Source organism: Tinamus guttatus, unplaced genomic scaffold (assembly GCF_059628265.1).
Source record: "Tinamus guttatus ecotype Peru unplaced genomic scaffold, ASM5962826v1 Tinamus_guttatus_pri_ptg000027l, whole genome shotgun sequence".
NCBI classification, from domain to species: domain Eukaryota; kingdom Metazoa; phylum Chordata; class Aves; order Tinamiformes; family Tinamidae; genus Tinamus; species Tinamus guttatus.
The window spans coordinates 7,100,767-7,115,568 of record NW_028288561.1 but is presented as its reverse complement, the minus strand read 5'-3'; the positions used below and the strand labels follow the sequence as shown (position 1 = coordinate 7,115,568).

Below are 14,802 nucleotides of genomic sequence, written 5' to 3'. Positions count from 1 at the left end.
TGCGAGGAGTCTCGCTCCAAGCGGCAGGGCTAGTCCGGGCTGGTCGGCTGCAGCCTCCTGTCCCGTGGCCCTGTCAGCATCCACGACTCAGCCTTCTTCAGCATTTCACGGAGCGCAGGGCCCCAGCAGCCTCTGACAGCTTCCCTGCTGCTTGTCACGTATAATTTGGGTGATCAGTTGTGCTTGAGGCTGCAGTAATAACCCAGACAGACATAAAAATAAAGCCAGCACTGCCTGAAGCATGGAGACCAAGACCATACCCACGGCTTGCTACTCTGTTTAACATTTTAGATTTCGATGTCTGGGCAGTTTATACTAAACTCTTTTCTCCTCCTTTTCCTCTCTTTGGGTCTGATATGATACAGCATCTCGTTTGCTTTGCAGAAATCACATAGCAGTACCAAAATCAGAGATCAGGTCTTCTTGTCCCTCACAAGAATCCCAGAAACAGATTCCAATCAGGGCCGTTATGTGGGGTGGCAGGAGCCAGTTGGCCAACGTGGCCGTGCTCTGATGCGTTGCTTTTGCGTCGTTACAGGCTATCGTTACAATGACTTGGTCTCCCCGCACTACCTGAACATGATTGCAAATCTCTCCGGCTGCTCTGCCCACCGCCGCACGCCCAACTGCTCGGATATCTGCTTCCACAAGAAGTACAGGAGCCACGATGGCTCCTGCAACAACCTCCAGCACCCGATGTGGGGTGCGTCTCTCACAGCCTTCCAGAGACTCCTCAAACCAGCCTACCAGAACGGATTTAACCTCCCGAGGGGATTTTCTTTGGCAGAAGACTCCAGAGACCTGCCCCTTCCATTGCCCCGTCTTGTCTCCACAGCCATGATTGGCACTGAGACCATCACTGCAGATGACCAGTTCACTCACATGCTCATGCAGTGGGGCCAGTTTCTGGACCATGACATGGACCAGACGGTGGCAGCCATCAGCATGTCCCGTTTCTCTGACGGAGCGCCCTGCAGCGAGGTGTGCAGCAATGACCCTCCCTGCTTCTCCGTCATGATTCCTGCCAACGACCCCCGTGTGAGGAATGGGCGCTGCATGTTCTTCGTCCGCTCGAGCCCTGTGTGTGGCAGCGGGATGACCTCGCTGCTGATGAACTCCGTCTACGCCAGGGAGCAGATCAACCACTTGACCTCTTACATTGATGCCTCCAATGTTTATGGCAGTACAGAGCAGGAATCGCAGGAGCTGAGGGATCTGAGCAACCAGAGCGGATTGCTGAAGCAAGGGCAAGTCGTGCCCAGCTCGGGGAAGCCCCTTCTTCCCTTTGCTGTGGGGCCGCCCACCGAATGCATGAGGGATGAGAACGAGAGCCCTGTGCCGTGCTTCCTCGCAGGAGACCACCGCGCCAACGAGCAGCTGGGCCTCACAGCCATGCACACACTCTGGTTCCGGGAGCACAACCGGATCGCCAGGGAGCTGTCCACCCTCAATCCCCACTGGGATGGAGATCTCCTATATCACGAGGCACGGAAGATTGTGGGTGCCCAAATGCAACACATCACCTATGCCCAGTGGCTTCCCAAGATTCTCGGGGAAGCTGGAATGAAGATGATGGGTGAGTACAAAGGCTACAACCCCAACATCAATGCAGGGATCCTCAATGCCTTTGCCACCGCTGCCTTCCGCTTTGGGCACACCTTGATCAACCCCATCCTCTACCGGCTGAATGAAACCTTCCAGCCCATCCGCCAAGGCCACATCCCCCTGCACAAGGCCTTCTTCTCCCCTTTCAGGATCATACAGGAGGGTGGGATTGACCCCCTCCTCCGCGGGCTGTTTGGGGTGCCTGGGAAAATGCGGGTACCTTCAGAACTCCTCAACATGGAGCTGACAGAGAAGCTCTTCTCGATGGCACACTCAGTCTCACTGGACTTGGCTGCTATCAACATCCAGAGAGGGCGAGACCATGGCATCCCACCTTACAATGATTTCAGGGTCTTCTGCAACCTCTCATCTGCACAGGAGTTTGAGGACCTCAGAAACGAGATAAAGAACTTGGAGATCAGGGAAAAGCTCAGGAGGTACGGTAGCCTGGCCAGGCTTGGAGGCATCACGATTACTGAAAATCAGTTTCTGAAAAGTTACTGCTCTTCCTAGAACGTCCATCAAATAACCTTCCCCAGATATTACTACCCACAGATGTTCAGATAGGATAATAGCTTTGGATTAAGAGTGGGGCAAGACATATTAGGTCTCTCCAAGTGGTCAGTCTGGTTCTGAGTGGAATGTCATCAGGGATTGGTATAGTTTGGAAGACTGAGCCTTGGAGCTGTTTTCCAGTGACACTAAATTGCACCTTATCTGCACTGGCTGACATTAGGTTACTCTTTCCAAGGTATGTCCATTGTTTTTCAGATAAGACCATTAGAAGTGTTGTCCAGATGAGTTCCTTGTGTACACACTCCTGTGATGGAATCAGGTTTCTCTTGTCTTCATTCTTTGACAGTCCCTTATCTTTTTTGTCTTTCATCCTGCAGCTTGTATGGAACTACCAAAAATATTGACCTGTTTCCAGCCCTGATGGTGGAAGATCTTGTCCCTGGTACTAGAGTTGGACCAACACTGATGTGCCTTTTAACAACGCAGTTCAGAAGGCTGAGGGATGGAGACAGGTATTGTCGTTAGAACCCTAAGTCTTTGGTATTCTATTTGGGAAGATTGTTTTGATTCTACTGCAGGACATCAATGCTGTTGAGATATGTCCAATGTCTCATGAAAATGCTCTCGGGAGCTTCCTTCCCATTCCCATTTGCTGCTCATGCTAACATGACTCTTCTTGTCCTGGTGATGCGCTTAGGGCAGGTGATTTGTGGGCCCGCCAGCCCATGTCCTAACTGCTACAGTGGAGTTGTCTGAGCTCCAGGATTCCCTTGCAACGGACTGTGTCTGGAGTAAGTAGTGTCTCTGGGCAGTTCAATTCAGCAACTCACTGGGATTCATGAGAAACTGTCTTCATAGCTATGCAAAGTCCTCCTACAGGGCAGGCCCTGTTTGCAGTTCAACATGGCATGGGAAGCTGGAATAGAAGCTCCTTTTGGAGGGTCTGGGTGCTGTCACACAGTAGGGCAGCTCTTCTCCCTCTTAGCCTCCTTCTCCATCACTGCCTTGTGCTCTTGAGTCACGCTATGATCTGCGAATCCTGCAGATTTTGGTATGAGAATCCCGGGGTCTTCACGCCAGCACAACTGACTCAGATCAGACAGACGTCCCTTGCTCGTGTCATCTGTGACAACAGTGACCACATTCAGCAGCTCCAGAGAGACGTCTTCCAGGTGGCATCATACCCGCAGGGCATGGTTGGTTGTGAAGAGATTCCAGCAGTGGATCTCCGCTTGTGGCAGGACTGTTGTGAGGGTAGGAATGAAGCCATTCAAGCACCATCTGACATGGGCATGATTCTGGGTGGCATTCCTGTTATATCGTCACCTTATGTGACGTGTCAGGAGCTGGTTTAATGACATCTTTTTTGTGGGAAGTAGAGGCCCGTGTGAAGCAAATGGATGCAAAGAGGAAAATAGCTCTCTCAAACCTGAGCAAATGTCCCCATAGTTCAGGGCTTCTGTCTCACAGCTCGTGCTCAGAAGGGACTGAAATGGGGCATGGGCACAGTGGTCCCTAAGCTGTACAGTAGCTGAGGAACTTGGAGCTAGAAAGCAGTGCTGTATTTTTGTGGATTTATCTTCTTGCTGTCCTATCTGAGCCATCCCCCATTCTGGCTTCCACAACATCCTTTGGCAACAAATCCTCCAGTTTGTTAATATGTGGCAGTCGTAGCATCTCTTTTGGTGCGTTGCTGGCCTCTAGGCAGCTTGCAGAGACCCCTGATTCTGATGAGTGCCCCTTCCCCTGATCACCTCTGTGCTGTCTGTGAGTCTGTAAAACTCTGCTATTAAACAGCAAATCCTGCCTGTCTATCCATGCTACGTTGTGGATATACAGACCAGCCAAGGCAGGGTAATCCAAGCAGGACACGAGCCCTATGCCCCTTTGCTGCCTCCCTTGTTCAGCTGATGTGTTGAGAGTGGACAGTGAAGGATGGCAGCGCTGCTTTATTCACAAACAGTTCAAAATGTTCTGTCCAAAGCATGGATGCTCATTGCAGGTTTTTCTCTCCCTTCCCCAGACTGCCAGACACGTGGACAATTCAAGGCTCTTTCTCAGCGGTTCCGAAGCAAGAGATCTCCTGGATTCAGCTACCCACAAGAAAACCCTTCCAAGCATAAGCCTGCCTTTCCCAGGTCTGGTAGATGCATTTCTTATGCCTCTGCTTTCTGAGAAATACGAGGACTTTGTAATAACTTAGTCCACTTGGGCTTTTGAAATTGGCATTCTGCACTGAGGCCTGGAGATCGGGAGTGTTTTGTGGTGTCAGCTTCCTGGGATGAGAGAATCATTTTGCCTTCTGTAGCATTTCCATTATCCTGTTCGTTTTCTATCTCTGGCTCCAGAAATGAGGTGCCTTCTCCAAGCCCTTCCTCCAGAGAGAATCTTGAGTCCCTTGTGGCTGAGCTAGAGAAGATGGTTGCTTCCCTGCAGAAACAGGTAAAATTTTGAGTTCTAGTATTTGTCTTCTATCAAGTCACACCATAAGCAGTATTTATCTGCAAGCTCCTGAGCATTTAAGAGCCAACAGCAGCTCTCTTATCAGAGAGAGCAAGCAAGCAGGTATAGAAGAGGGAAAGTAAGGAAAGAAGGGGTGAAGTTAAGCTCATACCTCTACAACTGCAAGGTAAAATGCAAGTCTGAACCTCAAGAGAAGTGGTGGCTTGAGCTGGTACAGATAATTCGTATTTGGGACAAGTGAAAGATCACTTGTGCAATCAATTTTGGCCCCTCAGATGATAAATGGCAACTCAGTTGTATTTCCCTGAATATCTGTCAGGTATTTGGCATGAGAGGGGCAGAATGCTTCTCCTAAAACTAATGTTTTTTTCTGTGATCTCCAACAGGTAAATGTACTGGAGAGTCAGCTGAGGTGGCACCACAGAAGCAGTAGCGCGTACGGACAGTTGAAGAGGACTGGAGACAAATGGAGAAAAAGATGACCGTGTTGCATGTTCGTACAAGGTCAGCATGTTTGCCCTGAGCTGGGCTGGGGTCCAACGGGGGCGTTGCTGAGCAGGAGGGACAGCTTAGCAGTCTTCACGTACATAAAAGACTGTTGTAGAAAGGAATGGAGCAATCGAGTGATGAATGGGACAAGAGGTAATAGGCTTAAATGCAGCAGGTTAGACACCATTTCGAACAGTAATGATTAGTGACTCACTAAAATGGGTTGTCTGGGGACACCGAGGCATATCCATTCCTGGAGGTCTTTTAAGAACTGGTTTGGCAAAGATGGGGAAAGACATAAGTATAGGATGGACTAGGACTGGGTGAGGTCTCTCTCAGGCCTTTTCTCCTGCGACTCTGGGCAGATTTCTTCTAGCAGTGCTTAATACCACAGTGCTTAATACCCCCAATCCTCTCTGGAGAGTGATAGTACAGAGCACAGTCATATGGTAGATGGACTGGTTCCTCCTAAGGGACAAGGACACCTGGCAGATGGAGCAACCCCTCATTTGCTTATGCATTGGCAGAGATTTTCCCTTCAGACACTGAGTCACTCTGCACATCTCTCCTGGGAGCATCGGTGCCCTCCTGGCTCAGCACTGGCCAAGGGACTGAGACTATTCAGTTGCAAATGTCAGGTCACCCTAAGCATGTGCCAACCTGGGGACTCCTGCTGCCACTCGCCTGTGGCAGGATAAGAATCCAAGGTGCTCGCAGAGAGCTGCAAGTCCTGGTTGGCTGTATCGAGGGGCAACTGGAAAGCAGAATGGGCTGCTTTAACTCTGGTCTCCATGGCTGTCTCTGCAGCCTTGAAAGAGCCAGGTGAACAACTCACTGGCACCTGCCAGTCTGGACGAGGTGTTTAATAGTTTGTGTGTGTCACAAGTGCTAACTGCAGGGACACAAATGGTTACTGCAGGAACAAGAGCAGAGGCAGAAGTGCTGTTCGCCCAGGCAGTCCGTGCTGTAAGGAGCATCCTCTGGAAGCCAGGCTGCAGGTGAGGGCTGGCAAAGGCTGGTTTGCCCAGATAATCTCAGGGGAGAGCAGAAGAGGAGACCTGCAGACTCACCATACCGGTTTCCAGACTGATTTGATTTCTGGGTCCTTGCAGACGTTCGGGTGGAATATCAGTCCCTTTTAGAAATTTTACAACTTCAGCATGGTTGTATGACACTTGTGAATTAGCTTTTCCAGGTTATGTCTTGCAGATCCATGTAGAGCACTGGAGGGATTCACAGAGCCTTCCAAAAGTCTCTGACTGCTAAAGGGCTATTACTATTTTCTTGCTGCAGTTGCCCCAGACCAGCCAGACACAATCTCTGCCTCCAGCTGTCTCCAATACAGCGGGTTTGCTTTCCTGTGCCGTTCCAGGTGCCCCATGACCTGCACTCCTACTGTCTCGATCAGCCCAATCCACAAAGGGCTCCAGACAGCAGTCTGCGAGACCCAGCAATGCTCTGCCTCCTCCCTCACCTCCTGTATGGCTCCTTGGCCCAGGACAACTGTACTTCTGCCTGTACCGAACCCTCTGCACTGACTGTTTACGAGCCCCTGACTGTTCCTACACTCGTCCAGCGAATAAGCTGCGCCCCTGCACTGCCTGCTTCGTGCTGGCAGAACTGCTCGTCTGCCAAGATGCTACTTCCTACCGTAGTCCCCAGCATGGGAAGCGGAGGATGAGTGCCTTTTAGTGCCACCGTTCTGCTTTTTTCCCCATGCAATGCTGGCATCATGCACCACCCCTTGTCTGCCCTGTCCCATGGCACTCGGGCTAAGCAACCTATGATGAGGCAAAATCATTCTTGGATGAACTATCCCCAAGTTTTGGTGCTAGGAAACCCTTGGAGAAACCTTACTGTGGTTTAAACCAAACAAACACACACGACCCCCCAAACAAACCCTCGGTGACCCAGCGAGATGAACCCAACGCCCAGGCAGTCGGCCATCCGGGTGCCTCCAAACAGGATGCCCAAAACAGAAGCCCAACGGGGCGTCCCGCATTGCTGAGATCAGACCCTGGGCTTTGCCACTCACTTGATAATGAGCGGAGCGTCCTCAATTACGTTGCCGTGTGAACGGATCTGATGTTACGTGCCCAGGGCTAAGAAGCCTTTTTTCCTAAGCACGAACTGCGTTCTCCAAGCTTCTCCCCTTTCGGGTTTTTAATTGGATTTATGTTTCTCCTCTGCTTTCTCCCAAAAGGCTCATAGCTGGAAGATGTATTTAGAGTGTGAACATAACAGGACCTGCAACAGAACCTCAGATAATTAAATATAATGGGCGCTCTCATTAATGGAGGGGAGCTGCTGGTTTCCACCAATTAGTCCGGGAGAACAGTGCGTGCAGTATCTGACACATCGATGAATGCAAAGCGCTCTCTGTGTTTATTGCTCCCAGGTGCTCTGCAACTAAGCCAGGACAAGGGGCCAGCTTTGCTGCACGCACATCGTGGTTTCGTTGCTCGTTGGAGGTGCTTTTCAGTGGTGCTAGAAACAACGTCCCTGCGTATCTACCACAGCCCCGGATTTGGGGACAGGTTTGATTTTAATGCATCAGTGCAAGCCAGTTGCAGGGACTAAGAGAAATACTTGATGTGTTAGACAACAACTTCCTTTTTTCCCCTTTCTCTTGCTATGTCCTCCCTCCTTCCTTCCCACGGTGCAAGCATCTTCCCATGGTGCGACTCTTATGAGCATGCCTGTTTTTTCCTCCCTTTTTTTTTTTTTTTTTTTTTTTTTTTTTTTTTTTAAGGTGTGTTATAGTTCCAAAGGGATTCAAAGCAGCAGGGATGCTCCTGGAATTTAATAGGAAAATAAAAAGATACTGGAAAAAGATTGTGATGTATCAACCACCTCTTTGCTGGCGTGGGATTCCAAGCTGTGCGTGCGCGTCCTGTGCAGATAGGAGGCTGCAGCGATGAGTGTGTGCTCTGCATGTCTGGTAGGTCCAGCTCGGAGGCAGTATTTAGTCCTCAGGGGTGTCTGTCATTTTCAAGTACTCTTTCATTTAGGTGCAAATCAAGATCCAAAGCTTCACGCGTTATATACATCAGCTGCACTTGTCTATCACTTGTACCACTAGAGAATCTAATCTGGCCCAGGTCAGTAAAGGTAAATCTGTCTCCAGCCTCCTTCTGCAAACCACAAGTTCACCAAGTCCCTATTCAAAAGGGTGAGGTATAAATTGTCTGTGCTTGATCTAATCGGGTAATCTCCCTGCATACATAAGCAAGCAGGGCACTTTCCTGATGATAGAGCATGATGTGAGGGCTAGACTTGTCAGGAGTGCTGCAGGAATAAGCAGGAATGGGTGTTCTGCGCCTCCATCCTGTGCATTGCTCTGACATCCCCTCCCTCTGTTCTGAGAGCCACGCTAAAAGGGAGGTAAATTCACCCCAAAGATAAATGTCACTAGGGCTGCATGCAGGGCAGGTGGGGGAAGAGCCCAGGGCAGTTCTCTGTCTATCCAAGTGCTCCTTTCTCATAGGGAGGGAGCAAGAGATTTTGTTCAAGTCTCCCTGTGCCCTCCAGTGCCGGGGAAGGATGGGAACAAGCCAACCCCAGACCCAGATGCTGACATCTGGTTTCTGCAGCTTGTTTGACCATCACGGGGCACCCAGGACACTGCAGATGGCAGCGCCCAGCTGCTCGCCCAGCCACAGACCACGTTGCTCTTCACATCCAGCATCTTCCTGTTTGTTTTTTCTAATGTCCCTGGTTTTATTTGCTGTAACAATAACACCTTTCTGCAGATACTAGACCCAGGATAGTTTGCTGATCAGGCATCCTAAGGAGGGCTTTTCATCAAAAATAACTTTGCCAAGTTCACTGTCCAGCAACCACATGTCTTTGTGCCCACTCGTGCAAGGGACGACTCCTTGTGAGCAAGGGCTCAGGCTGCAGGTCTCCAAAGCCCTCCAGCTTTGGAGGTTATTTCTCTACTCTGATTTAACTCCTGCGCATTGCATGCAATCATTTTCTTGTGGGAAAAAGAAAAAACAACTGCCCTCCCAGACAAGTGCCATCAAGATCATTAACTGGAGTCTGCCACTTGTCACAAAAGCTGCTTGAAGTGTCGAGAGCCGCGTTCGCTGGTGCTCCGGCGACAAGCGCAAGGGCATGAGAGAGCACAGGTTAAAATAGTAATTAAAATAAAAAACAGGAGGGCTCCTTCCTGCTCCTTTGCAGCCAGCATTCCCTGGGAGCAGCTTCCAGCTGTGGCCGCCCCGCCAGATGTGCGGGCGTCTCCGCCGCGAACCCGCCCCACCTGATGAGCTGGTTCCAGGTGCGGCGCGGAGCCGGTGCCGGTGCCCAGACGCGCCGGGAGCGCCGGGATGCCCGCGCGGCCGCCCCGCTCCGCGGCCTCGGCACGGCCGCAGCGCCGCGCTCCCTGCCCGCCGGGAATGGGGCGCTTGGCGCGGAAGCGCTTGACTTTCCTGGCGTGGTTCTGGAACAAGCTGCGTTCCCGCTCCGGCGCGGACGGCTGCTCCTTGGGGTATTTTGCATCGGACGATTGCGCGTCGCTGCCCACGGAGCCGTCCGACGCTTCCGTCTCCGCGGATCCCGCTCTCTGCGTCGCCCTGCACGCCTTCGCGGCCCGCAGCGCCCGCGAGCTCAGCGTGAGCGCCGGGGACAAGCTGCGCGTCCTGCGAGAGGAGGGCGAGTACGTGCTGGCCAGGCGGCTGCTGGGCGAAGCGGCCACGGGCTACGTCCCCACCGCCTACGTGGCCAACCTCAGCCAGGGAAGCGCCGCTCGCCGGCCGTAAGTACCGCGCTCGGCTCCGGCATCTGCGTGGGGAGCCGGTTTGTGCTGCAGGAGGAGGAGGATGCCCCGTTGTGGGCGCTTCTAGCTCACTTTTGCCGTGGGCTGAGCTCGGAGCTGCCTTGTCCTCAGCATCCCGTGGGATCGCGATGGGTGCGGATCTGACACCCCCTTTATCCCTCCTTCTGTGCGCTCTGCAGTTTTGTGGGGTTTCAGCAGGGCTGGGAATAACCCGGTGCTGTCTGCACGACTTGCGGGGCGTTTGGATGATGATTTCCCCTCCGTGGCACCGAAGAGCCTGGCGGGTTTCAGCATGTGCATGGTGCAGGCGTGTACCTGCGTGTCCCTGTGCCACATCCCCCACGGTGCCGTGGTCCCCATATGTGTCACGGGGATGAACAACCAAAACTCCCCCTTTTCCTTGGGGATTTGGTGGGAAATCCCAGCGCTGACGAGGCTGGGGAGGGAGCTTGGGCTCTGCTTGTGCCCCAAGCTGGAGCTGACGGTGTTGGAGTCAGGGAAGGCAGGTCCAGGCAAGGTGCTCCCTGATGGGATTTGCTCATGGGTGGGAATTTGGTGACATCGACATGCAGCAGGGCTTGGTCACCTGCAGCCCTAGGGCTGCTCCTTGCGTGGTTGTTGGGTGGCAAGTGGCAGTGCTTGACCCCACTCTGGAGCTGAAGCAGCCCAAGGGTTTTGCAGAGGAGCTGGACCGCTGCTGGCCACATCACTGGTCTCCTCGTTAGAGGAAACGAGGCAGCGGTTTGCAATTACCCAGTTGCAATAAGGCCACGTGGGCAAAGAGGCAAAACCCACTAAATGCAGCACCCCCGAGCACTGGGGCTGCAGCAGCTCCAGGGGGGCCTCCTGGAGTGTTTTTCACGTTTCCCCAAGAGCATTTCCAACATTTGCAACCTGTTCCTGGACTCACCAGCTCTGACTGGCCTCCGCTCTCCCTTCCCAGCTGGTATTTCGGCAAGATCAGCCGGAGCGACGCGGAGCAGCTCCTGCTGTCACCCCCCAACCAGCACGGCTCCTTCCTCGTGCGGGACAGCGAGAGCAGCAAGGGCGAATACTCCCTCTCAGGTACCGCTGCCCGGCACCGCGTTGCGCTCAGAGGGATGTGCAGCATCGTGGTGAAAGGAGACGGGTGCTCACGGAGAGCTGCAGGAAGCCAAGGGAGGCTGCCGCGTGCTTGGAGGGGTCTGCGTTGGGAAGCGCCTTGCTTCTGAGCTGCACACTAAATGCATGGGTGGTATTGGGGTGAAAACAGGCCAGAAAAGTCACGGTAAATCCCATGGGTGCTGGAAAAGCCGCCGGGAGGAGCGGGGAGGGAGGGTGCTGAGCTGTGTCCACGTGCTCCCTCCCATCCACAGTTCGCACCCACGGCAGCGTGAGCCACTTCCGCATCGGCCGCAGCGCCGGCGGGCGGCTGCACATCCAGAGGGGACGGCCCTTCGGCAGCATGGAGCAGCTCCTCGCCTTCTACGCGGCCAACTGGGCCGTGCTGCAGAGCCCGCTGCTGCAGCCCTGCGCGCCCGCGGTGCGTCCTCCCGCGTCCTTCCGTGTCCTCCCGCATCCTTCCGTGTCCTCCCGCATCCTTCCGTGTCCTCCCGCATCCTTGCACGTCCCCCAGTGTCCTCCCGCATGCTTCTGCCTCCTGTGTCCTCTCGTATCCCGCGTCCTCCCACGTCCTCCCGCATCCCGCGTCCTCCTGCCTCCCGTGTCCTCTCGTGTCCTCTCGTGTCCTGTGTCCTCCCGTGTCCTCCCACATGTCCCTGCAGCACTCCCTCCTTCCAAGGAGCCCAGGGAGAGACGAGGGAAGAGTCAAAATGCAAAAGCACGAGGGCTTGGGTGCTGCCTTTAGCAAAAAAAGGAGAGAGAGGATTGGGAGTATGAACTCTGTTGTAAAAGGAGATGAAAATCATTGAATGTTTTTTACAAGAAATGGGAAGCCAAGTAATCCATCCAGCTGAGATGTCATAAACCAAATGTTAAAACACCCCTTTAAAAAAAACTGCCAGCTTTTCCCTCAGCTGGGCGGGCTAAGACTGGCTCCATGGCAAAGACTGGAAACCATTTTGTTACGCATCCCTTCTGGATCTGTAAATAACCTGGAAATCCCCGTGTTCCAAGTAGGTCCTGCAGCATAACCAGGAAATCGCTTTCCTGTACCGTGCACTCTAACTGCTGCTGCGTTCGTAAATCCTATTAGAGTATTAATCCATCTCGCTTCCTGATTAGGATTCCATTCACTAGTTAAGACTTAGAAATAATAATTAAGCACGTGAATAATGCAAAAGTGAACATGGGGAAGGAGGTGCACACCCTGCAAGGCCAGATGCCCAGGTCTTGGTGGGCCCCAAAAGCTCGTGCGGGGTCTGGTGGTGGGGTCTGAGCGTGCAATGCCCATGTCCCCCAGACGCCACCCGAGCGGGACGGATGGGAGCGCCCGCGCTGGGAATTCACCCTGCGGAGGAAGCTGGGCGAAGGCTACTTCGGAGAGGTGTGGGAAGGACTGTGGAGGAACACGGTGCCCGTGGCCATCAAGATCATAAAAGGTGTGTGGAGCAGGAGACAACAAACGGTAACGATGCCCCGCTCGGTCTCCTCTCACCCCCTTTTCCTTCATATCTCTCCTTGTCACCATCTTATTAAGCAAACTGTGGTAGGACCTGACCAACAGCCCCTGGACTATTTGTATGGGACCACTTAAGCCTGGATGGGCACCTTTGTAAGCTGGATCTGTGCAGTGGGCTTGTGATGAACCGGAGGAGACGATGATCCAGAAAGTGGCATCCAAAGCCCCATGGGAAGCATCTCGCGGGTGCTTGGATCTGGGTGTGCAGATACAGTCCTGGAAAAGGGGGTGGCCCTGGGAAGGAAGGAGGTCCCCATCACGGACAGGCCCTTGCAACAGCTCCGCTGTCTTCCTCCTGCAGCTGACATGAAGGCTGATGACTTCACCAAGGAGATCCAGAACCTGAAGTGCCTGAGGCACGAGAAGCTCATCCAGCTGCACGCCGTGTGCTCGCTGGACGAGCCGGTCTACATCATCACCGAGCTCATGCGGAAGGGCAACCTGCACAGCTACCTGCACAGTGAGTGCCAGCCCGGGGGAGCGCGGAGAGGTCCTCGTGAGGGCTCGTGAAGACCCTAGGAGCCCAATGGAGAGCCCAGGAGAGGCTGGGTCTGGCTTAGGTGCTAATGCAGTGCAATCCACAGACGCTTGGTGGAGATGCTCTTGGCTGACCTGCATCTCCCTGCAGAGATACAACATATTTTTGCCCATGTGCAGAATCAGAAAGAGGCCAGGTTGCCCCTCGCTGCCCCATGAGTCATCCCCATAGCAGTGTGAAGAACATTTGTTTGTCTACTCCTTTCCATTCTTTGGTGCCTGATTGGACAACCAGTCTTGAAGGGAAACAAGGCAACTCCCACCGAGACCTGTTCTTCCACTGTTCACCCCCCTTCTCCTCTTCCTCCACACCGAGTAACTTGACCTGATTTTTGGTTATGGGTCTAGCAGAGTTTGGTGGTGGGGAGCTGGAGCTCTCAGGTAGGACGGGTCCAGAGACCTCGCTCCTGTGACAGCAGGTCACCTTGAGCTTGGAACTGGTTGCAACCTCCTGGGTTGCTTCCTCCCTGCAACCCAGGATGCTCATGCAAAGATCCTGAGGAGCCCTTGGGACGTGCTGAATTTACACCTCGGAGTTACGACAGCTAAGACCAACCTTCAAATTGAAATTTGATTCAGGGCAATGGAAGTGTGAAGCACAGGTTTTACATATTCCTCCATGCCAGTTTTCACCCTGTCACCTGCACTGAGTCTCTTTCCAAGCCAGAAGGCACTAGAGCACATAAAATAGGTGTTGCTAGATGGACTTAAATATGTGGCTCTCCTGGGTTCGCAGGTCCTGAAGGGAAGTCCCTGAGCACCTCCCACCTGGTCAACATCTCCTGCCAAGTGGCAGATGGGATGAGGTACCTGGAAGAGAAACACATTGTTCACCGGGATTTGGCAGCCAGAAACATCCTGGTGGGAGAGGAACTCACCTGCAAAATCGCCGATTTTGGGCTCGCCCGGCTCCTCAAGGTCAGTCGGGGGAAGCTGTGGGTCCTCCACTGCTCTCACTGCAGTCACCCACAGCACCCCCTGCCCATCCCACGCAGCAGGTCTATCCCACCAGCCTCATCCAGTGCCTGCTGGCATCAAAAGGCTTAATGCACATGGGGACCCAGATTTCACCCATGGCTTCTCTGGAGGAAGCAGCCCTCAAGGTCTCCTGTTTCTTCGCAGGACGATATTTATTCCACCAGTAGCAGCACCAAAATCCCGGTGAAGTGGACGGCCCCGGAGGCAGCCAACTACCGCACCTACTCCTTGAAATCCGATGTTTGGTCCTATGGGATTCTGCTCTATGAAGTCTTCACGTATGGACAGATCCCATACGAAGGTAGTGACGGGTTCCCCCCCTTCCTGAGCGGGCTGGGATGCTGTTGTGGCACCACCGACACTGCCCACTTCCCCACACCATGAAGACCTTGTTGTGGGGTCTCTTGTCTATCTATAGCTGAGGCAGAAGCAGCTTCTGGAGCACAATGAAAAATCCTGCCCAGCCTGGAAGTTGCTTCTGTAACAGCCTTGAGTGATTTTCTCGGCTTGCAGAAGGGTCTGGTGGAAGGTGCTGAGGACCCAGGGCAGAGCATCCTTTGGACCTGGGTGAAGGGGTCCCATGGGGTATGAAGAGGCAGGGGAATCTCCTCTCTCCTTGCAGGAATGACGAACCAGGAAACTGTCCGGCAAATCACCCGGGGCTACCGCCTTCCCCGGCCGAGCAGCTGCCCTGTGGAGATCTATGGGATCATGCTGGAATGCTGGAATGGCAACACGGAGGAGCGGCCCTCCTTCCTGGCGCTGCGCGAGAGGCTCCGCATCATCTACCGCCGTCTGCCTCTCTCCTGAG

At 53.5% G+C, this 14,802-nt stretch overlaps 2 protein-coding genes across 2 annotated transcripts in view; both read left to right on the top strand.

Annotated features, from left to right (window-relative positions):
- Window positions 1-5,066, top strand: part of LOC104571970 (peroxidasin homolog) — a 40,123-nt gene extending 35,057 nt beyond the window's left edge. The window contains 7 exon segments of the mRNA XM_088527672.1: window positions 539-2,042; window positions 2,499-2,633; window positions 3,167-3,375; window positions 4,145-4,259; window positions 4,470-4,584; window positions 4,586-4,750; window positions 4,971-5,066. Of these exon segments, the coding sequence (XP_088383798.1) occupies window positions 539-2,042; window positions 2,499-2,633; window positions 3,167-3,375; window positions 4,145-4,259; window positions 4,470-4,584; window positions 4,586-4,750; window positions 4,971-5,066 (2,339 nt within the window).
- A 4,410-nt stretch (window positions 5,067-9,476) lies between these two features.
- On the top strand, window positions 9,477-14,801 carry SRMS (src-related kinase lacking C-terminal regulatory tyrosine and N-terminal myristylation sites). Its single transcript, XM_010219107.2, has 8 exons — window positions 9,477-9,835; window positions 10,800-10,921; window positions 11,212-11,378; window positions 12,258-12,396; window positions 12,778-12,936; window positions 13,750-13,931; window positions 14,136-14,292; window positions 14,614-14,801. The coding sequence occupies exons 1-8, from the start codon at window positions 9,477-9,479 to the stop codon at window positions 14,799-14,801; spliced, it is 1,473 nt and encodes a 490-aa protein (XP_010217409.2).
- Window position 14,802: the final 1 nt, after the last annotated feature.